The 16111-nt window shown below is 48.2% G+C and overlaps 1 protein-coding gene across 1 annotated transcript in view; it reads left to right on the top strand.

Moving 5' to 3' along the window:
* Positions 1–16111, top strand: part of COL27A1 (collagen type XXVII alpha 1 chain) — a gene marked incomplete at its 5' end in the record, with an annotated part of 160917 nt that overhangs the window by 123842 nt on the left and 20964 nt on the right. The window contains 4 exons of the mRNA XM_082327669.1: positions 13776–13829; positions 13951–14058; positions 15554–15607; positions 15919–15972. Of these exons, the coding sequence (XP_082183795.1) occupies positions 13776–13829; positions 13951–14058; positions 15554–15607; positions 15919–15972 (270 nt within the window). The remainder of the gene's footprint in view (positions 1–13775; positions 13830–13950; positions 14059–15553; positions 15608–15918; positions 15973–16111) is intronic.

Raw genomic sequence — 16111 nt, 5'->3', positions numbered from 1 at the left:
AGGCAAACCGGCTCAGCTGAAGAGTCGAGATCCTTGTACAACAAGAGGACAAAAGAAAGTTTGCAGTCTTGTGTCTGGGAGGCTGGATTGCATTTAAATCCTAGCAAGAAATAAATGGGCTTTTTCTTTTTTTTTTTCTTATTTTTATCGACAAGGGCAGTAATTACTGTAGACGTTAATACTACTGTAACAGGGCATGCCATGTTGCAGCAAAGCACCTGGGGGCAGATTGAGAGGGAGATGCAGGCAGTGAACCAGGACACTGCTTAGGGCAGGAGGTCATCTGAGATGTGACTTGTTGCAAATGTCATAAAGTCTGTTATTTTTGTGAAAAACTACATCCAGGAGACTGTTTGGTCTTTCAATCAAAATACACACTTGAGATGTGGATCACTTCTCTGGTCTGCCGTAGGCTTTGGGACACTGTGCCTCTCTGCTGCATCTGTAAAATGGACCACCTCGCAGGGTATTAAAGAGGGGTGTACAGAGGGCTGCGAGGAGCTGAGTTTCTCCTGGCTGTCACAGCTGGCCTTGGCCTGGAGTTTGGAAATGGCCAGCTTTTGCCTTCTCTCACTCTTGTTCGATGATTACTTGCTTGCTTCTGGTTTTCCCTTCTAAGGTTTCCCCCTTAAATATAGAAAACAAATAGAAGAAATTAGCAGGAAATTATTCTTGAATCCTCAATGAATATCCTAGGCACGTCTGGTTTGCTTGGAGGTCTGATCTCAGTGCCATAGAAAGAAAAAATGTGATTCTGGCTCCGAGATGAGAGCTGCGGGGCCAGAGGAGTCAGGCAGGGTCTGGCCTGGGGCTCGTTTGGTGGTGCCAGATGGAGAATAGGTCTGCCCAGTGCCCCAGTGGGCTGCTCTGCAAGCCAAGTCAGGCCCTTCTGCTTGAAATGTGGAGTTTATCAGCCTGATGACATGATTTATTCATTGTAATTATTGTTGTGGATCAAAGTTGTAGGAAGCATGGACTCACAAGGCTCCTTCTGTGAAGCCATAGCCCGGTCGAGTCGGATGCGGCCAGCCTGGCCAGCACGGCCGTGCTCACCCATAGCACAAGTCTTGCTGCTCCTGCAGCCGGAGGCCGTGCCAGCTCCCTCCCCGCGCGTCTCCGGGAGGCATGTGGTCAGCCCTGGCATGTCAGAAGGAACGAGTAGACCAAGTTTGATGGCAGCTCTGAAATCCCTGCCCGGGATGGGTGGCAGGCAGCAGGGCAGGCAGGTAGCTCTGAGCACTGGGTGGATGCTCAATGTTGAAGTGTGTTGGTTTTCCCTTTGGTGATGTTGTGGCTGGCTAGAAGGAGGGCAGGGAGAAGGGTGTGAGGGGATGGAAAGAGCAAAGGGGCTGGATTTCTGTTATTTTGGGGCTGAGGTTGGGAATTGAGCACTGACTTGACTAGAAAGTGGAAACATTGGCTTAATACTGCGGTGCAGCACCATAAATGTGCAGAATAAGGCTGTAGTCCTGCCCCAAATAAGGCCATCCTTGGCCACAGCCCCTGTACCCACAGGGAGCTCTTTGCAGGATTGGGACCGTAGCCCGGGCGAGGGGTGGTCCCCAGTATCGCAGCTCCCTCCCAGCTGCAGGCTGGCATGGCTGGACAGCCGCCCTCAGCGCCCGGCCCTCCGCGTGCTGTACTTCTGGCTGGTTCACGTGTTTATATTGTGCATGTTTTAGGAACCAATAAAAATACTAAAATCATGCAAAAGCCATATTAAGTTATAGAGTATAAAATATAGATTCTTTCAGACTCCATCCCTGCTGTTTGCCAGCATGTCCCTGGGAACATGATGCCGTTTTCTGTTTTGTTTAAAAAAAAAAAAAGTCAATAGAGCCAAGATTCCTGCTCATAATCACTCCCTTTTGTTTTTTTTACTGCAGAGTGCTGTATTTCCATCTACTATTTTAATATGCTTCTTTGTATATCCTTGTGTCTAAACTCAAGCAGACTTTCAGAGACCTGCGTAGGCTCCAGATAGCACTGCCTCTTCTGCCAAACGCCTGGCCGTTACCTAATATATAGGCTGGTGTTCCTGTGCTCGCTGAGGTAATTTAAAGATGGAAGTCCTCTGACAGAAGTACAAATAGTTTTTCTCTTTCCATTTTTTCTTTGAGACTTTTATCCTACCTTCCCATGGAGAAAATGTACAAATATCAGTGGGATCTTCCTTAGATTTCTGCCAAGATAAAGATGACAGCTCGGAGATGCAAACTGCTAGCGATAACTGCAACCCTCTCCTTTTCAACTGAGGATTGGAAGCTGGAATATAAAGTCAACCCATCCTCTGCAAGACATACCACAAAAGCCACCACAGGCACAGCCCACCACAAACGTGTACAATGGACAAAGATAACAAAAATCTTGTCAGGGAAAAATCCTGAAGGTATTCACCCACGGGCAAGTGCCAAGGTTGCACAGTGACAAACTCCTGTCCAGGATTTGTAGGGTGGCATGGAAATTGCCTGGGGAAGGCGTGGAGGCACTTGCATCGCAGGGAGGAGGCATGCTGGGTTTGGGTGTGCTGCAGATACTGTGTGTTTACACATTACGCACGTTGCATATGGTTTTAATACATCTGGTGTGATAGTTTTACGCTGTCCAATGCTCAGTTTAGATGGTTTTAAAGAGAACTTCATCTTTAGCTATTGCATCTTCATTTGGTCTCTCCTGGCATGACACCCAGGAGTCCTTACATCCGTGCTTCACTGCATTCCTGCCTGGATCCACTGACTTTTCCCTGGGCTAGAGATGTTTGCTTCTGCTCCAATATTGTTGAGATAACCTGCTCATCTACAAAGAGGCCAGAGAACACGTTAATGCTTCTGTGCTGTTAGTGGGAGAGACACACACAAGGATCTGTTTAGTTACCTGTGCCAACAAACTGACCTCCATCTGGGAGTGTGTAGCTCATCTTCTGCTTCTGGAAGAGATTCATGTTAGCTCGAGGAAACTGATGCCCATCTGCAGTCATGGACATAGAGACCAGCTTCTCCTCCACTTTGGCTTGGCCCTGTGTTGCCCTCTGCCTCAGCACTAGAGGGGACCCACAGAGACGTGCCCTCCACAAACAGCAACAGCCTCTGGAAAAACCCTGTCCCTGCAGCTACGCCGCTTCTTGAAGATTCTTCCTTAACACCACGGACATGTTTAGCCTTAATCTTTATTTTGCTTACGTCTAAAGGAACATGACACTTCACTATCAAGTGTCCTCTTGACAGGTGTAGGAAATGAGGTGCCTGATTGCTCTGAAACGATCTGCCTTTATCGCTGGTACATTTTCAGCCCAGTTTGCACATACTGGCCTGGGGCAAAGGCCTGGTGCTGGCAACGCCCCGTGTAGCCGCAGAGCAGGTGGAAGCTGGGGAACTTGGCAGGGTGCGTACAAGCTTGCACACCACGTGGCGACGGGCCAGCGCAAGGGATGGAAAGAGGTTAGCAGTTCTTCGGTCTGCACAGTCGTAGGGCTCCCTGAGAGACAGCAGATGAAGGGATGTCCTGGAGCACCTTCACAGGTGCTAAAGCTGGAGGAAGCATAAAGGGTCAGTGCTGCCCTTCTGGGTCATGCAGAAGAGAGACGTTCATCCGGCGATCAATTCCTACAGCCGGGACAAGTCTGGCTTTACTGAGCAAGGTTCTGTTTTCCAGAAAGCTGTCCCGATGCTGATATAACATTACCAGCCGAGCACAACCAAACTTCCCTTGGTGCTTAAGAAACATTTTTCATAGATCGTTAGCTTTAACGTGGCTAAGCCATTTCCAGTATTAACATATCTGAAAACCGGTTTCCACTGTGGTTTTAAATCTCAAACAAAAGCAGCAGGGAGGCCCCAGCCGAGTCTCCAGGGGTAGTTTGTACATGTTTCAAAGCCAGTGGATTTCAGCAAACAAACCTGGCAACTGAGATGGTCCGTGAGTCTCACAGCTGTGGTTGGCAGGACTCGAGGCAGCTGGAGCTGAGATACACGAGTATCCGCTATCTTTTGGTCACTTTGTCCAAGTTCACACTGCTCCGTTCAACTCCAGTTCCTGCTCAGCAGAGGGACGGGCCAGTTGTCATAAGAGAGAAACCAGGGCACCTGAAACACTAACACACAGCTGAGTGCAGGATCCACTTGAGATTTCAAAGATCGCATCAGAGATGTGCACCTTTCCTGAGCGGCTGTCTTGCATATTATCTTCTCCCAGTCGTTTCCGTCTTCTTCTAATACAAAATTGTTGCCTTCCCTTGATCTTCACTCTCTTCTGGACTTGGCCATTTGTCCTCTGGTTGGCTCATTTGAGCAGCAAAGAGCTGAAGATCTCTTCCCCTTGTAGAGCACCAGGGACTGTTTGGGCATCTCCATTCAGAGAGACTGGCTGGAGACGCAGATCCTGGGGTCAACAGTGCGGGGAGCAGGAGTTGTCCGCTGGAGATCCAGACTTTCTGTACAGGCAAGGCAGGACAAGGCTATGTCTCTGCAGTTTGTGGGGAGACTGGAAGATACAACAGCCTGTCGAACCTTGGCATGGCATCCATCAGCAATGCAAATGTCACGGTGTAGTTTGCCAAAATAAAAAGCTAATCTATTTACCGTCCTGTCATTGTATGAGGGGATGGTGCCACGGAGCCTGAAATATCCAAACAACGTTGTTGGAGAGTAATGTACGTTTACAAAGGATCCAGCTGCCAGTCAATCCTGCTCTTCACAACAGAAGATAAGAGTCAAAGGTTGAAGTCACTGGTATGCAACCATCAACCTGGACACAGGCAAGTGGTCCCTGAGAGTAAAACCCCCAAAAGTGCTCCCCTCTGCTGCTTCTCCTCTCCACCTACAGAAAATACGGCATTTCAGCCTTTCCCTCAGAGGACAGCCGATCCGCCGGTGGCTGTGCGAAAGGCCCAAGCCAGTTGGCAGGAGGGAGGTGGTGGGTTTCCAGCTGCTCTCCGTAGCTCTGCACTGTGGTTTTCGTAATGTGCTGGTTGTCATACAAGGCAGACATCTGATAGCGAGGTTTTTTACAGTTCCAGGAAAGCAATTGGAGAGCCTGTAGGTAATGAAATACAACATGCTCTGAAACAAGAAAATCCCTCGTTGTTCAGCAAAACTGGGAGCCGAGTTCTTTTCTTTTTCCACTTCCTTTTTAACCTGAAATCCTATCTGCAGTGTCATTCAAGCCACGTCAGGACTCGGAAAGCTTTGAGCCAGACGCTCCGATGGTATAAATCGCCATAAACAATTACATCAGAGAAGATCTGGCTGCATGTGCCGGCCCTGCTGCATGGTGCAGATGTGCACCAGCAGACCAAAAGAGCTCTAAGGGCTGGTAAATCCTTTTGCTCTCATGCGACAAGGTCCAAAGTCCTTTTGTTTGGTCTCCAAGAAGGTAGAGTGACGGAACTGGGCTGGCATGGAGAGCTGAGAAGGTTTTTCGAGGGAACTCACACTGCTTTGAAAAGGATAAAGCCACTATCCAGCCCAGTACAGATCGCTGGGTGAACTCGTGGCTCTTGGCTCCAGTGCTGTGGTCTCAGCCACGTCGCTCCCCAGAGCGGCAGCAACTCTACACAGTGTTGGATGGTGTCCTGAGGACAGCATCCTTCCCATCGTGTTCTTGTTTATCCATCGTCTACAGGCTACAATCCTGAAGTGGAAGGAGGACTTGCTGGCCAGGATGGACCTTCTGCTCTGAACTAGCAGAGTCGCTCCAGAAACGGCGCGCTATGGTCACAGCTGAGATGGGGCTGGTTTCTGGGCTCTGTAATGCCAGGGCAGAGCAGGAGCTCATTCTCATCCGAGACGCTGCTCTATTATGGAGTTGTCCAAACATCACTTAGAGCAGAATTTGTCCCAGAGTGGTTTTTTGCTCTTTGTTCTTTTCTGTTTCCTGCCACTGAAAACATGATTCAAAGATTTTCTGCAACAAAGTGCCTCGCTCTGCTGTCTCTGAATCCAGCCATTCACTCTGAACACATGAGCTCAGCGACAGCTGGCAACGCCACATCACTTACATGGCATTCAGCTCCCTGAAAACACTGAGGCTGCCGAAGGACAATCCGGGAGTCCCTTCTGGTTTTAATCTCTGCTGTCCATGCAGGAATCTATGCTTTTTTTGATAATGTGCTGAGCTGTTGTTTCCTGGAAAAGCTGGGTTTTGTGCCCTGGTCTATGGGTTGTCTGTGGAGCTCTTACTTGAAAGGATTTTCGAGTTGGAGGGGGTTACCCTCCAACTGAGGAATGGAAGGAATGGAGAATACTGGGCTCGGTGTGCAGGGGAGGGCTGTGGCAGCCCCAGCAGCGTGCCAGAGGTAACAGCGAGCTCTTCACACCCTTAATCTAGGAAATGAGTGTTGTTACCCCTAACCTTGCCCTTGAATAATGCGTTAGCAGTAGAGGCACAAAGTAATAAAGTGATTTGCCCGCGGTCATGCAGGAGGTCGGTCGGTGGCAGGGGCAGAGGGGGACGGGGAGCTCCGCAGCCCCGCTCCTGTGCCCTGTGCAGTGGCTCGGTGCGGGCTGCGTTGGCCCGCAGGCCAGACACATCTCAGGAGGTGTTTCCTGGCACAGCTGTGCTTGTCAAAGGGCATGGGCCCTTTGCTGCAGAACTGAACGTCTCCTGGGCTTGTGCATGATCCGCATCCCAAGCCACAGCTACCCCTGCCGCACGGGAGGAGGGGACAGATCAGGACACCCTTTTCCTGCCCTACAGCCTGTCCTTTCCAGTAGCTGCTACATCAGCAGGGCCAGTTCCTATACTGGAGTCTAATTTCTATAGCTGAAGGTGCTTGCACTTGGCCACGGCGTGTCATTGTGTAACAGCCTTGGACTATCATTATTCATGTGGACCAATATCCAGCAAAGCCGTAAGCAGGTATTTGCCTTGCATCAAAAATCAAAGGCGAATAAAGTTGCTCAGGAATGTAGTCAAACGAGCTTAAACTCTGCTTTGAACGGGGCGAGAGCAAGGGTCAGGGCGAGTGCCTCTGCGCAGAGCTGCAGCCCACAGGTCTCTCTCCTTCCCCTTCTAGAAGCGATGTTGTCATCCCTGGGCAGCTCTGCCCTTAGCTGCAATCAGCATCTCCTTCTTTTGCTTTCATAATCAGTGCATCGCTGACGGTCCCAGGCTCAGCCTCTTCTGTGGAAGTCCAAACGTCCTGTTTTATGGAGAGGTACATGCTGGATTTTCTTGTTTGGGAGATTTTATTGTGAGGGGTTTTTTTCCCCTTTGTCTGCTATTCTGGTACCTGTGACTCAACCCACTAAATCCATTGAAACCTTCGGAGTGGACCAGCATTGCCTGTGAGCCCTGGGAATCCTGCAGGGAATCACAGAGCTCTCCCAATCCCCAGGGAACCGGTGCTTGCAGCGACCGAGGTTGCTCTCCTGCAGCCGAGGGGCCGTTCGCCCTTGCAGTGAGTCAGCCAGCGCTGCCTGGCCTCTGCCGCTCGGGAAGGCAGGCTGATCGCAGCTGGTCTTCGTTTAGAGTTAATAGGAGTCGAAATGAGCCAGAATTTGAAATAAATCCCATTGACTTGGCACGGTTTCTCTCCTGACTCAGACGAAGGAGATGCACTTTTTGTGCAGTTACTCCCAGATTCCCCTCCTTATTGCAAGAGAGGATTTCATTCCCCTCCTCTTCCACAACCCCAAGGTATCTGTGTCCTTCAAAAGGAAGATATTAACCCTTAGTGTTTGGGGGGAGGAAAAAAAGAGCACAAGTAGTGCTTATTAGTGTAAATCGGAGTTACGCTGCCCAAGTGCTCTGTCTATTCCTTTCTTCCCAGTTGTCAGCTTCCAGCACTGGATAATTCTTTGGAGCATTTTGGTGTCATCGTGTATGAAAGCTTCACAGCTCAGTGGGGATGAGAGCCTCCACTTTTCCTGAGCTTCCCACCCACCGATCAAGCCTTTTGGTGGCACTTTTGTCTCCTGAGCTTCCTTAGACATGAGGAAATAGAGGCAAAGAGGGGGAAAAAAAGGATTTTCCCAGAAACAACAAATTAGTGGCAGTTCAGGGCTATCAGACCAAACCAGACCAGCTCAGAGTGCACAGCACTGCTCTGTACATGATTCTCTTTGCTGCCTTACGCTGTGACTGCTTAGAAAAAGCAAGTTAAATAGACCTCGTCATCCACAAAACCAAAAGTGGCATATTTCAGAGCAACATCTGCATGCAGATAAGAAATTGCACTAAAGCAGAGAGTTTGGGATCCAAGATTTTAGGTTGGATTCCACATTTTAAGCTGAGGAACTCAGCTGAAAGGAAAGTCGGAGTGACGCTAGCGGTAGGCTTTCCATCTGAGATCTTTTTTATAGGATTTCCCCATCTCGCTTTTTCTTTGAATTCAGCCAGCCAGCTCTACCTGCACTCATCACTCGGGTTTCCACAAGCAGGCCAAGAGCCCATTACTTCCCAGTGATCCCAGTGAAGCCCCCTGAACCTCACAGTACAATCAGGTCTTTCTTCTCAAGAACAGTTGAGTCTTTCTTCTTTTCTCCATACTCATTCAGGAGCTGCTGCCCTGTCTCCTCCCCTTCCAAACTACTGCTAGGCAGAGTGATTATGAAATGTGTTTCTTATAAATCCGAAACATTTATGTCTTCAAATGCCCAGCCCCAATAATCCCACTAATTTCCTGAGTGCTTGTGAACTGTCCTCCATGGGGGGAGGCTTCTCTCGATCAAAGTTTATTAAGTAGAGGTTCTCATATGGAGACATTGCTGAGCAGTAGGAAATGATATGGGGCTTTTTCATTTCCCTTTAAAGGAGCTCGCTGGCTGGGCCCTGAACAATATGGGCATGGTCATCCTATGTTTCATGCTTCCTACCTTTATTCCTGCCTTAGCTTTTCTGCCCTTTCTACGTCCAGTGCCTCAAACTATCACCATTTTTTTTTCCCGTCACCATTGGCACTTTCTTTTCTTTACTCAGTAGCTGCATTCTGGTTCTTCTATTTCTTCCTGCCTCATTTTTGGTAGGGAGGAGTGACCTCAGACTTTGACTCAATAACATCAAAAAAATTTGAAAATACACTCCCGCTCCACAACAGTCCTGAGTAATCCTGAACCTGCCTGAGATGGGCTTTGGGAAGCGCTCTCATCGGTACTGTGCCCTCGTAGAGCTTCCCTCCCGTGCCGTGCTCTAAGTCTGCAAGCAAAGCAGAACCGTATCCATCCTCTGAAGTGCCAAGAGCCACAGTCCCCCTTGAGTCAAACCAGGGCGGTGAGTCACGTCTCGGTAACCACTTCCCCGGATCTAGTGCGTGTAGCAGAGCATCACCGAATGTGGGGGACGTTTGGGTCAGCATTTTAACACTGCTTGTTGTTTGGCTCCATTTGGGGCATATCTCTCTGCAGTTCATTCAACTTCCTTATTTTGTTTTTCTGGATGTTTTTGTCGTAACATAGATTTCAACTGTTGATGTCTTGAGAATTTAAAGCTGGGCTGCTCATCTCTTTGCTCCCAATAAATGTTACTGCTGTGCCGTGCAAGAGACCTGACTTTGCTGCCAAGGCCATCAGCAGCTGAAAGCCTCTTTTTTCCTTAAAAATTGATCAATTTGCATTAGAAAATAAACTATCCAGCTTTTCACTTAGGGGAATATCTAATGCGATACTAAAAAAAACTTAGAAAATTTGGTCCTTACTGAAGCTGGCCATGAAATTTTAGACCTAAGATGATCGTATTTTTGCTTTCCTTGGATATTTTTGGCATACCTGAAGGCATGTGACTTTGTGAAACTGCTGCTTTCCACTGTCCCTGGTCACAAATACCATCATCTTCTGGAGGCACTGATGTGCTTCTCTAGAGAAGAATGCAGTATATAAAGAGAAATCACCGTTTAAAAATAATCCTGCTCACAGAAGAAGCTTGGAAAGAAGATTTGTTTTCTCAGCAAACTGGTAACCCAAAGCACACAACAAAATGTGTACAAACCCCGAGGATAAAAGCATCAAGTGTTTAGTGCCTTGGCACACTCACCCAACTGATTTGAATCCAGCAAAAAGAACTTGGAGTTAATTATTCTTACGTATAGGCTTTTGTACATTTTCTGCCCCTCGTTGCTGCCTCTGCTAAAGAGAGTAGGAACCCTAGGAACATCACATTGCGGTGAAAGAGGTACCAAAAGATGCTAGATTCCTGAGGTACTTTGGAGGCCCTGACTGAAGTTACAATCTCACTGAATTTTATTTTTATCCTTTTTATTGCCCCCTGTTCTGGCCCTGATTTTTCCATCCCTGGACAGATGAGTCAGAAGAATGGAGAGAAAAAGGATCTGACCTTTTTTGAAGGCTACCAAAGTTATTGCCGGGCTTGTTATTGCCTGTGTAACATTTGGCATGTGACAGTGTGGTGATTTCTGGGAACTGTGCACACCACTGCGTATTGTGCCCTGTAAACGTCTGGGATTGCAACCATCGACAGCCACATCTGGAACATCACAAGTAGAGATATTGCATATCTGGGAACCCCAGACAAGTGTTGAACTGCCTCTAAATTCATCTGGGCAAAATTCCCGCGCAGTTGGAGAAAGCACATCCAGGAAAATCAGACATATAGTAGGCTTCCCGCTCACCAGCAGAGCTCTGCTGGCCAAAGTCCTAGAAAGCATGCTGGTAGAGCACAGAAATGTCCTTTGCTGATAGAGCTTACTCCATTCGAGGAGGTGACTCAGGCTGCAAGATCCAAGCCACGTCTCTGCTGATGGCGTCGCCAGCACGGTTTGACCCATTTATTTATACCAGCAAAGCTTTTAACTGGCAGATGAGAGCTAACAACAGTGAGGAAGGCTCAAAGGAAGATCTCTCTGGTTTACTGCGAGTGACAGCTGGTCTCACTATCACTGACAAGAGTTGGAGATGCTGCCAATTTTTTTTCTCCTCCAGCAATGAAGAAGGAGCCGCACCCCAGCTGGAGGACCCAGGAGAGCCTTCTGGAGTAGATGAACATCCCTGCTCAATGAGGCCAATGCGTCATAAGGGGGAAAGCCGGTACAGGGAGTTTATTGGAGCCCATATCTGTGTTCGGACTCCACCAAGAGGGAAAGACAAGCTGAAGGAACCCAGAGAAAGTTGAGACCCTGTTTGAACATGGCACAGTCTTCTGTAGATCAAGTTTATTTTTGTGAGCAGGGCTTCGACTGTCGAAGTTGGGTTTCATGTTTTGTTTTTTTCCTTCTCCCAGATGACTCGAACCCTATATCTGTACTTCATGACTGTGGGTACAAGCATGAACTTGAATGCTGACAGATTTTAGCAGCAGTGTGGAAATTTTGTTTCTCAGATGGGCAGATTTAAGGCCTGAGCCTGTCTTCTCAAAAAGCAAAGACATTTCCCGGTGCAGAGTAGAAGCAAGTTTCAGTTATTGCTTCCATAGGCGATGCATCCAGGTGGGGGGAACCAGGCTGTACTTCAAACTCTCCTGAAGTAGCTGCAAGATCCTCGTGACCTCCCCTGTGAACGGGGTCTGTCTGCCCGGCACAATGATACAAGGGTACGTCTCATCAATGCACCGGTGTCTGCATTTTTTACAGACAGTGCAACGCATCCTCATCCTGGGGATGGAACCGTAACATGGAAGTATTTTTTCAAGAGCTGTTACAGCACAGCAATTCAGGAGCACATCTGAGTGTGCAAAATGACTCTACTGGAGAAGATCAATGGCTTGGCCATCACTGGGGTCAGGAAAAGATTTAGATTAAAACAGGCTTTCTCCTATTTGCAAGAAACATCTATTGCCCGTGCTTCCAAAAGATCTTAGTGCACAGTCCAGGGAGACTGATGGAAAAACACTATGCAACTAATTAGAAATCCCAGTTGCGTCTTTATTCGTTCACGTCTTGTTTTGACAGCAAACTTTTGTGAGTGATTCCACTATTCGCTCTCCAAATTTTCAAGCCACTAAGCATCACGGTATTGCTGCAGAACAGGGTCTGTGAGCATTCTTGCAGCTTCGCTACACGCATCCCGACCGATCCGTGGGGAAGTTGAGGGACCTGGTACCAGGTCCAGTGGTGAGATAGCTGCAGAGCTGGATGGGGATGGCCATGTCCCAGGCTGATGCTTTCATTGGGGAGGGGTTCTCTGTACTCCTGTCAAAAGTGTAAATCATGTGGGTGACGCTGGAGGCTTGGCACCCACAATTCATCGTGTATTGCGGCTGCTCAGCATCTGTGGGAAAATAAATCCAAAAGTGATCTCTTGGAAAGTGGCAGCAAAAAATAGCAAGCAAAAACCCCGAGCAGTATGGAAGAGGCAACAGAGCAGGAGTTGCGTACTCCTCGGCAGGGACCTGTCCTTTGTGAAGCTGTACTAGCATTGGCAAGGCGGGCTCTTGAAATGTTTGACTTGGGTAAAATGGAGCTATTCCCTTTGGGGAATTGAAGAACTGGCACAACTCTTTAGGGCTATAATAAGTCTGAATTGCTCCTTTGTGTTAAGAGCAGGCACTTATGAGGCCCATGTTTCAGATCAGAGTGAAAACCCTCCGATACGGCTAGCTTTATAAGTTACTTTTGTTCAGCTGAGGCTGCAACATCAACGGTGGTGAAAATTATACCTTCTTAACCGGGAGGCGGGAGAGCAGAGGGAGAGATGCAGTGCGGGTGTGTAGATGCTGTTGAAAAGTTTGTTGCAATTGCCAAAAAGCATGAGTTATTTTCTTCAGTGATACTTTTGCTTCTTTCTGTCAAATCCAAAACATGTTGTCTGCCTTGCAGCCAACAGGGTCAAACACTGAAAAAATGAACTCCCTGGGCTCCCTAAGGAGGGTGTGCTATACTTAGTTGCTCATCACAGCTAATTTCTGCTGTGTGCATGCAAGGAGGGACGGCAGGTTCTGCTGCTGCAGGGCACCCACGCGAGGTGCACAAAGCAAGCCAACATTTCTGTCTGTCGTTGCTGTGGCTCCGACCTGAAGTTTTGGATCCCACTCCATTTCTGGATGCCCGATGAGTATATTGTGATTTCTCTGTGCTGTGTGTTGCAGTAATAATAATACAAATAGAGGGAAGGTTTTTGCACTGGGAGCAGAAAGCTGTGCATGGCAGGTGGATAGAAAATGAAACCACTGCCTGTTTTTGCAAGGTAAAAATAAGGAGAATTGCTGTTGAGGCAATGGTTCCACTTCCACTATCCTAAAACCATATAAAAAGTATCAATACCCAATTCTGTGCTGTAGTTGATGGTGAAAAATACAACTCTGTCTGTAGAGCAGCGGTGCACAGATGGCAGCTCTGTCTGCAGGCCAGAGGAAACATTTGGGGGGGGGCAGGGTAAATGTGTTTTCCACATTTCAGCCTTTGCTGTAGCAATGCCTGGGTAGGTACCGTTTTTCAGTTCAGTGGGTGTTGTCTGCAAGGAGCACTTCTGAGATCCCTCTTTTGCATCCTTGAGGACAGATGGACACATCAGATGGCGGTTTTCCATCACCTGCCTGTCTTTGACATGTGATCTGAAGATGAAAAATATCACCTTTCAGCCACGTTGCCCCACAGTCACCTGGGCACAGAGAGCTTTCCACCTTTAAGCAATGAGGTTTCCTGCTCCTCCATGTGTTGGAGCAGCTCAAGAACAAACTCAGCCATACTCTGGCTGTAATACTTGCAAACCGTGGCCTTACCTGCGTGATTTCCTAGCCTCCTCGTTGGCTCCCGTGGGGGTAGGATAGGATGGGTGAGGACACTGTCAGGGTTGATGAGTGTACCAGGGAAGTGGCCTGGGAGTGGCTGGTTGGGATGGGACTTCTTTGCTTTCCCATTCCAACAGCGTTTTTTTTTTTTATTCTCCTAGGGACCAGAAGGGAAACCAGGAAAACAGGGGGAAAAGGGCAAGCCTGGCCAGAAGGTAGGAACATCTCCCGTTGATAACATCTCCTCCTCTGGATCTCCCTTTCTTTGCTCATCTTTGATATGTATCTGTAGAAGCAGTTTTGTCCTACATTAATGTCAGTGCTTTTGTTCTGCAGGGCAGCAAGGGCTACCAGGGGCAGCTCGGCGAGACAGGATCTCCAGGGAAGGAGGGGCCGAAGGGGAACCAAGGCCCTAAAGGATCCCGAGGTACCCTGGGACCTATGGTGAGAAGAGCTCTGCAAATGGTTGAACACAACACGCAGAAACATGACTAGCAGTGGTGGACGCAGGCCTGAATGAAGCAAAGAGCCGAACGGAGGCTTCAGGGCAGAGAAAGTGAAATTTCGTTAGATGGGTTTAATTGGTCAAAACAGCTTAAAGCTTGCTCTGAGCAGCACAGGAGAGACTCCATAGTGGTGGTTGTGGTGGTGCCCCATGAACCCAGCTCACATTGCACCATGGCGGTTCTTCACAACTCCCCAGATGGGCTGAAATATCGGGGATCTTTCTGGAGAAGGGAGTGAGCTGATATAAGCTATTTTTTGCTAAGATCTTTCCCTTTGAGACTGCACGCTCATGGCAAGAGCTGCTTCCAAGTAAAACTGTGTTGTTATAAGGAACTCTGCCTTGGACTTCTGCCCTGTTTCTACACCCACTTTTGATCTACTTATCTCAAACACTTGCAGCAAGAAGAAATATAGCAGGGGAAAGGATTTGAGTTGGGGATTGAAGGTGAGGCTTTCAGAGAGAGAAACAATAGTATGGCAGAGAGGGAAGAAAGTTAATTTGCTTTAGGCACAGGAGACACATGCATTGGGACAGCAGCAGTAAGTAGTAAGTACCTCCTCATGCATTGCAGGCTGGTAAGGATACTTCTTGCACTGTATTTGGTAGAACTTAGTGAAAAAGCAGGAATTATTTATGAACCGGGAATTGCGGTGATGTTTCAGAACAGTAGCAAATGAGTGATGGAGTAAAGGTTCCTCTAATAGTGTTTTCCTGCACTAAAAATTATGGCCTGCCCATATATCCTCCCTTCATATTCTTTGGCAAAGCCTCCATGGGTTATTTCACAAGGAAGCAAAGCAACATCTGAGCAGCAGTCCATTGGACTGAACACGCCTCTGTCTTGTGGGAAGGGCTTTCTTCCACGCTAAATGGGATTATATGGACAGTTTGCAGTTCACTTTAATCTGATGATCTGATTTAAACCCTTTTGTTCAGTCTGCTAAAGATGCAATGAACAGCTCTTGCAGTGCCCTCATCACAACCCAGAAAACTCTTTTCTTGGCCTCAGAACCCACACCAAAAGGTTTCCTCCCAACAGTTTAGGATTAGTTTAGGATGCATGAGAATGGTCTCGCTGGTGGACTTCGTAGCGCAAAGCTAATTTGGATATAAAGACGTCCAGAAGAGCAGATGAAGAGCACGCACTGTGCAGCCATTTCTGGTAGTAAATCTGAATGAGGTGAGGAACCTATTGCTACAGGCTGGCAAAGACATAGAATGGACTCCTAGCATAACTCTCCATGTGTCAGAGGTTAGAGCCACGCCAGAGCATTTCAGATGGCTGCAGCAAAGCTCACCGGTGGCCAGGAGAACGGGTGGCCATGCTCCCATGTGGTGCTGAGCTTTGCTTTGCATAGCCCAGTGCATCCTCTTCTTGTGGGGTGATACCCACGGCTACTCTCATGGTGCTTTCTGTTCTTGCCTCTCCAGGGTGCTCCAGGAAGGATGGGTGCTCAAGGGGAACCTGGCTTAAAGGGTTACCAGGTAAGGATTTTGTTTTCATCCTCCAGCTTCTATCTGTTCTCAAATGCAACAAAACTGCCACTCCAGGAGGCAAAATCGTTCTTAAACTATGATTTATTTCTGATCTTGAGTTCAGTTTCGTTCTTCCTCTAGTCTCCATTTGCACCATCATGACTTCTGCAGATGTATTTGGTTCACCTCTGCCATGACCCATGTGTTCCTCCAAAGCTGGGATGCAGAACACAGGGCTTGTGAGATCTGGCAGAAACCAGGGGGGACCTTCAGTCAAACAGCTCTTTCCTGTCTCCTCACATGCTGTCTGCTCTCCGCAGGGCCATGCAGGACCACCAGGGCCAATTGGACCACCAGGGCCAAAGGGGGAAAAGGTAAGTTCACAGAGTTTAGCCATCTCATCTTCCATTGGCACAGAAGCTGAGCTGACGTGGAGACGATTGCCCCGCTGCCATAACACCCATGCATCCGCGCTCTCCTCCTCTACCTGCAGCAGAAGCAGAGGTGCCTCCT

The sequence above is a fragment of the Platalea leucorodia genome (assembly GCF_965183815.1).
Source record: "Platalea leucorodia genome assembly, chromosome: 15".
NCBI lineage: Eukaryota > Metazoa > Chordata > Aves > Pelecaniformes > Threskiornithidae > Platalea > Platalea leucorodia.
Note: the sequence above shows the minus strand (reverse complement) of the source record. Positions and strands in the feature narration are given on the sequence as shown.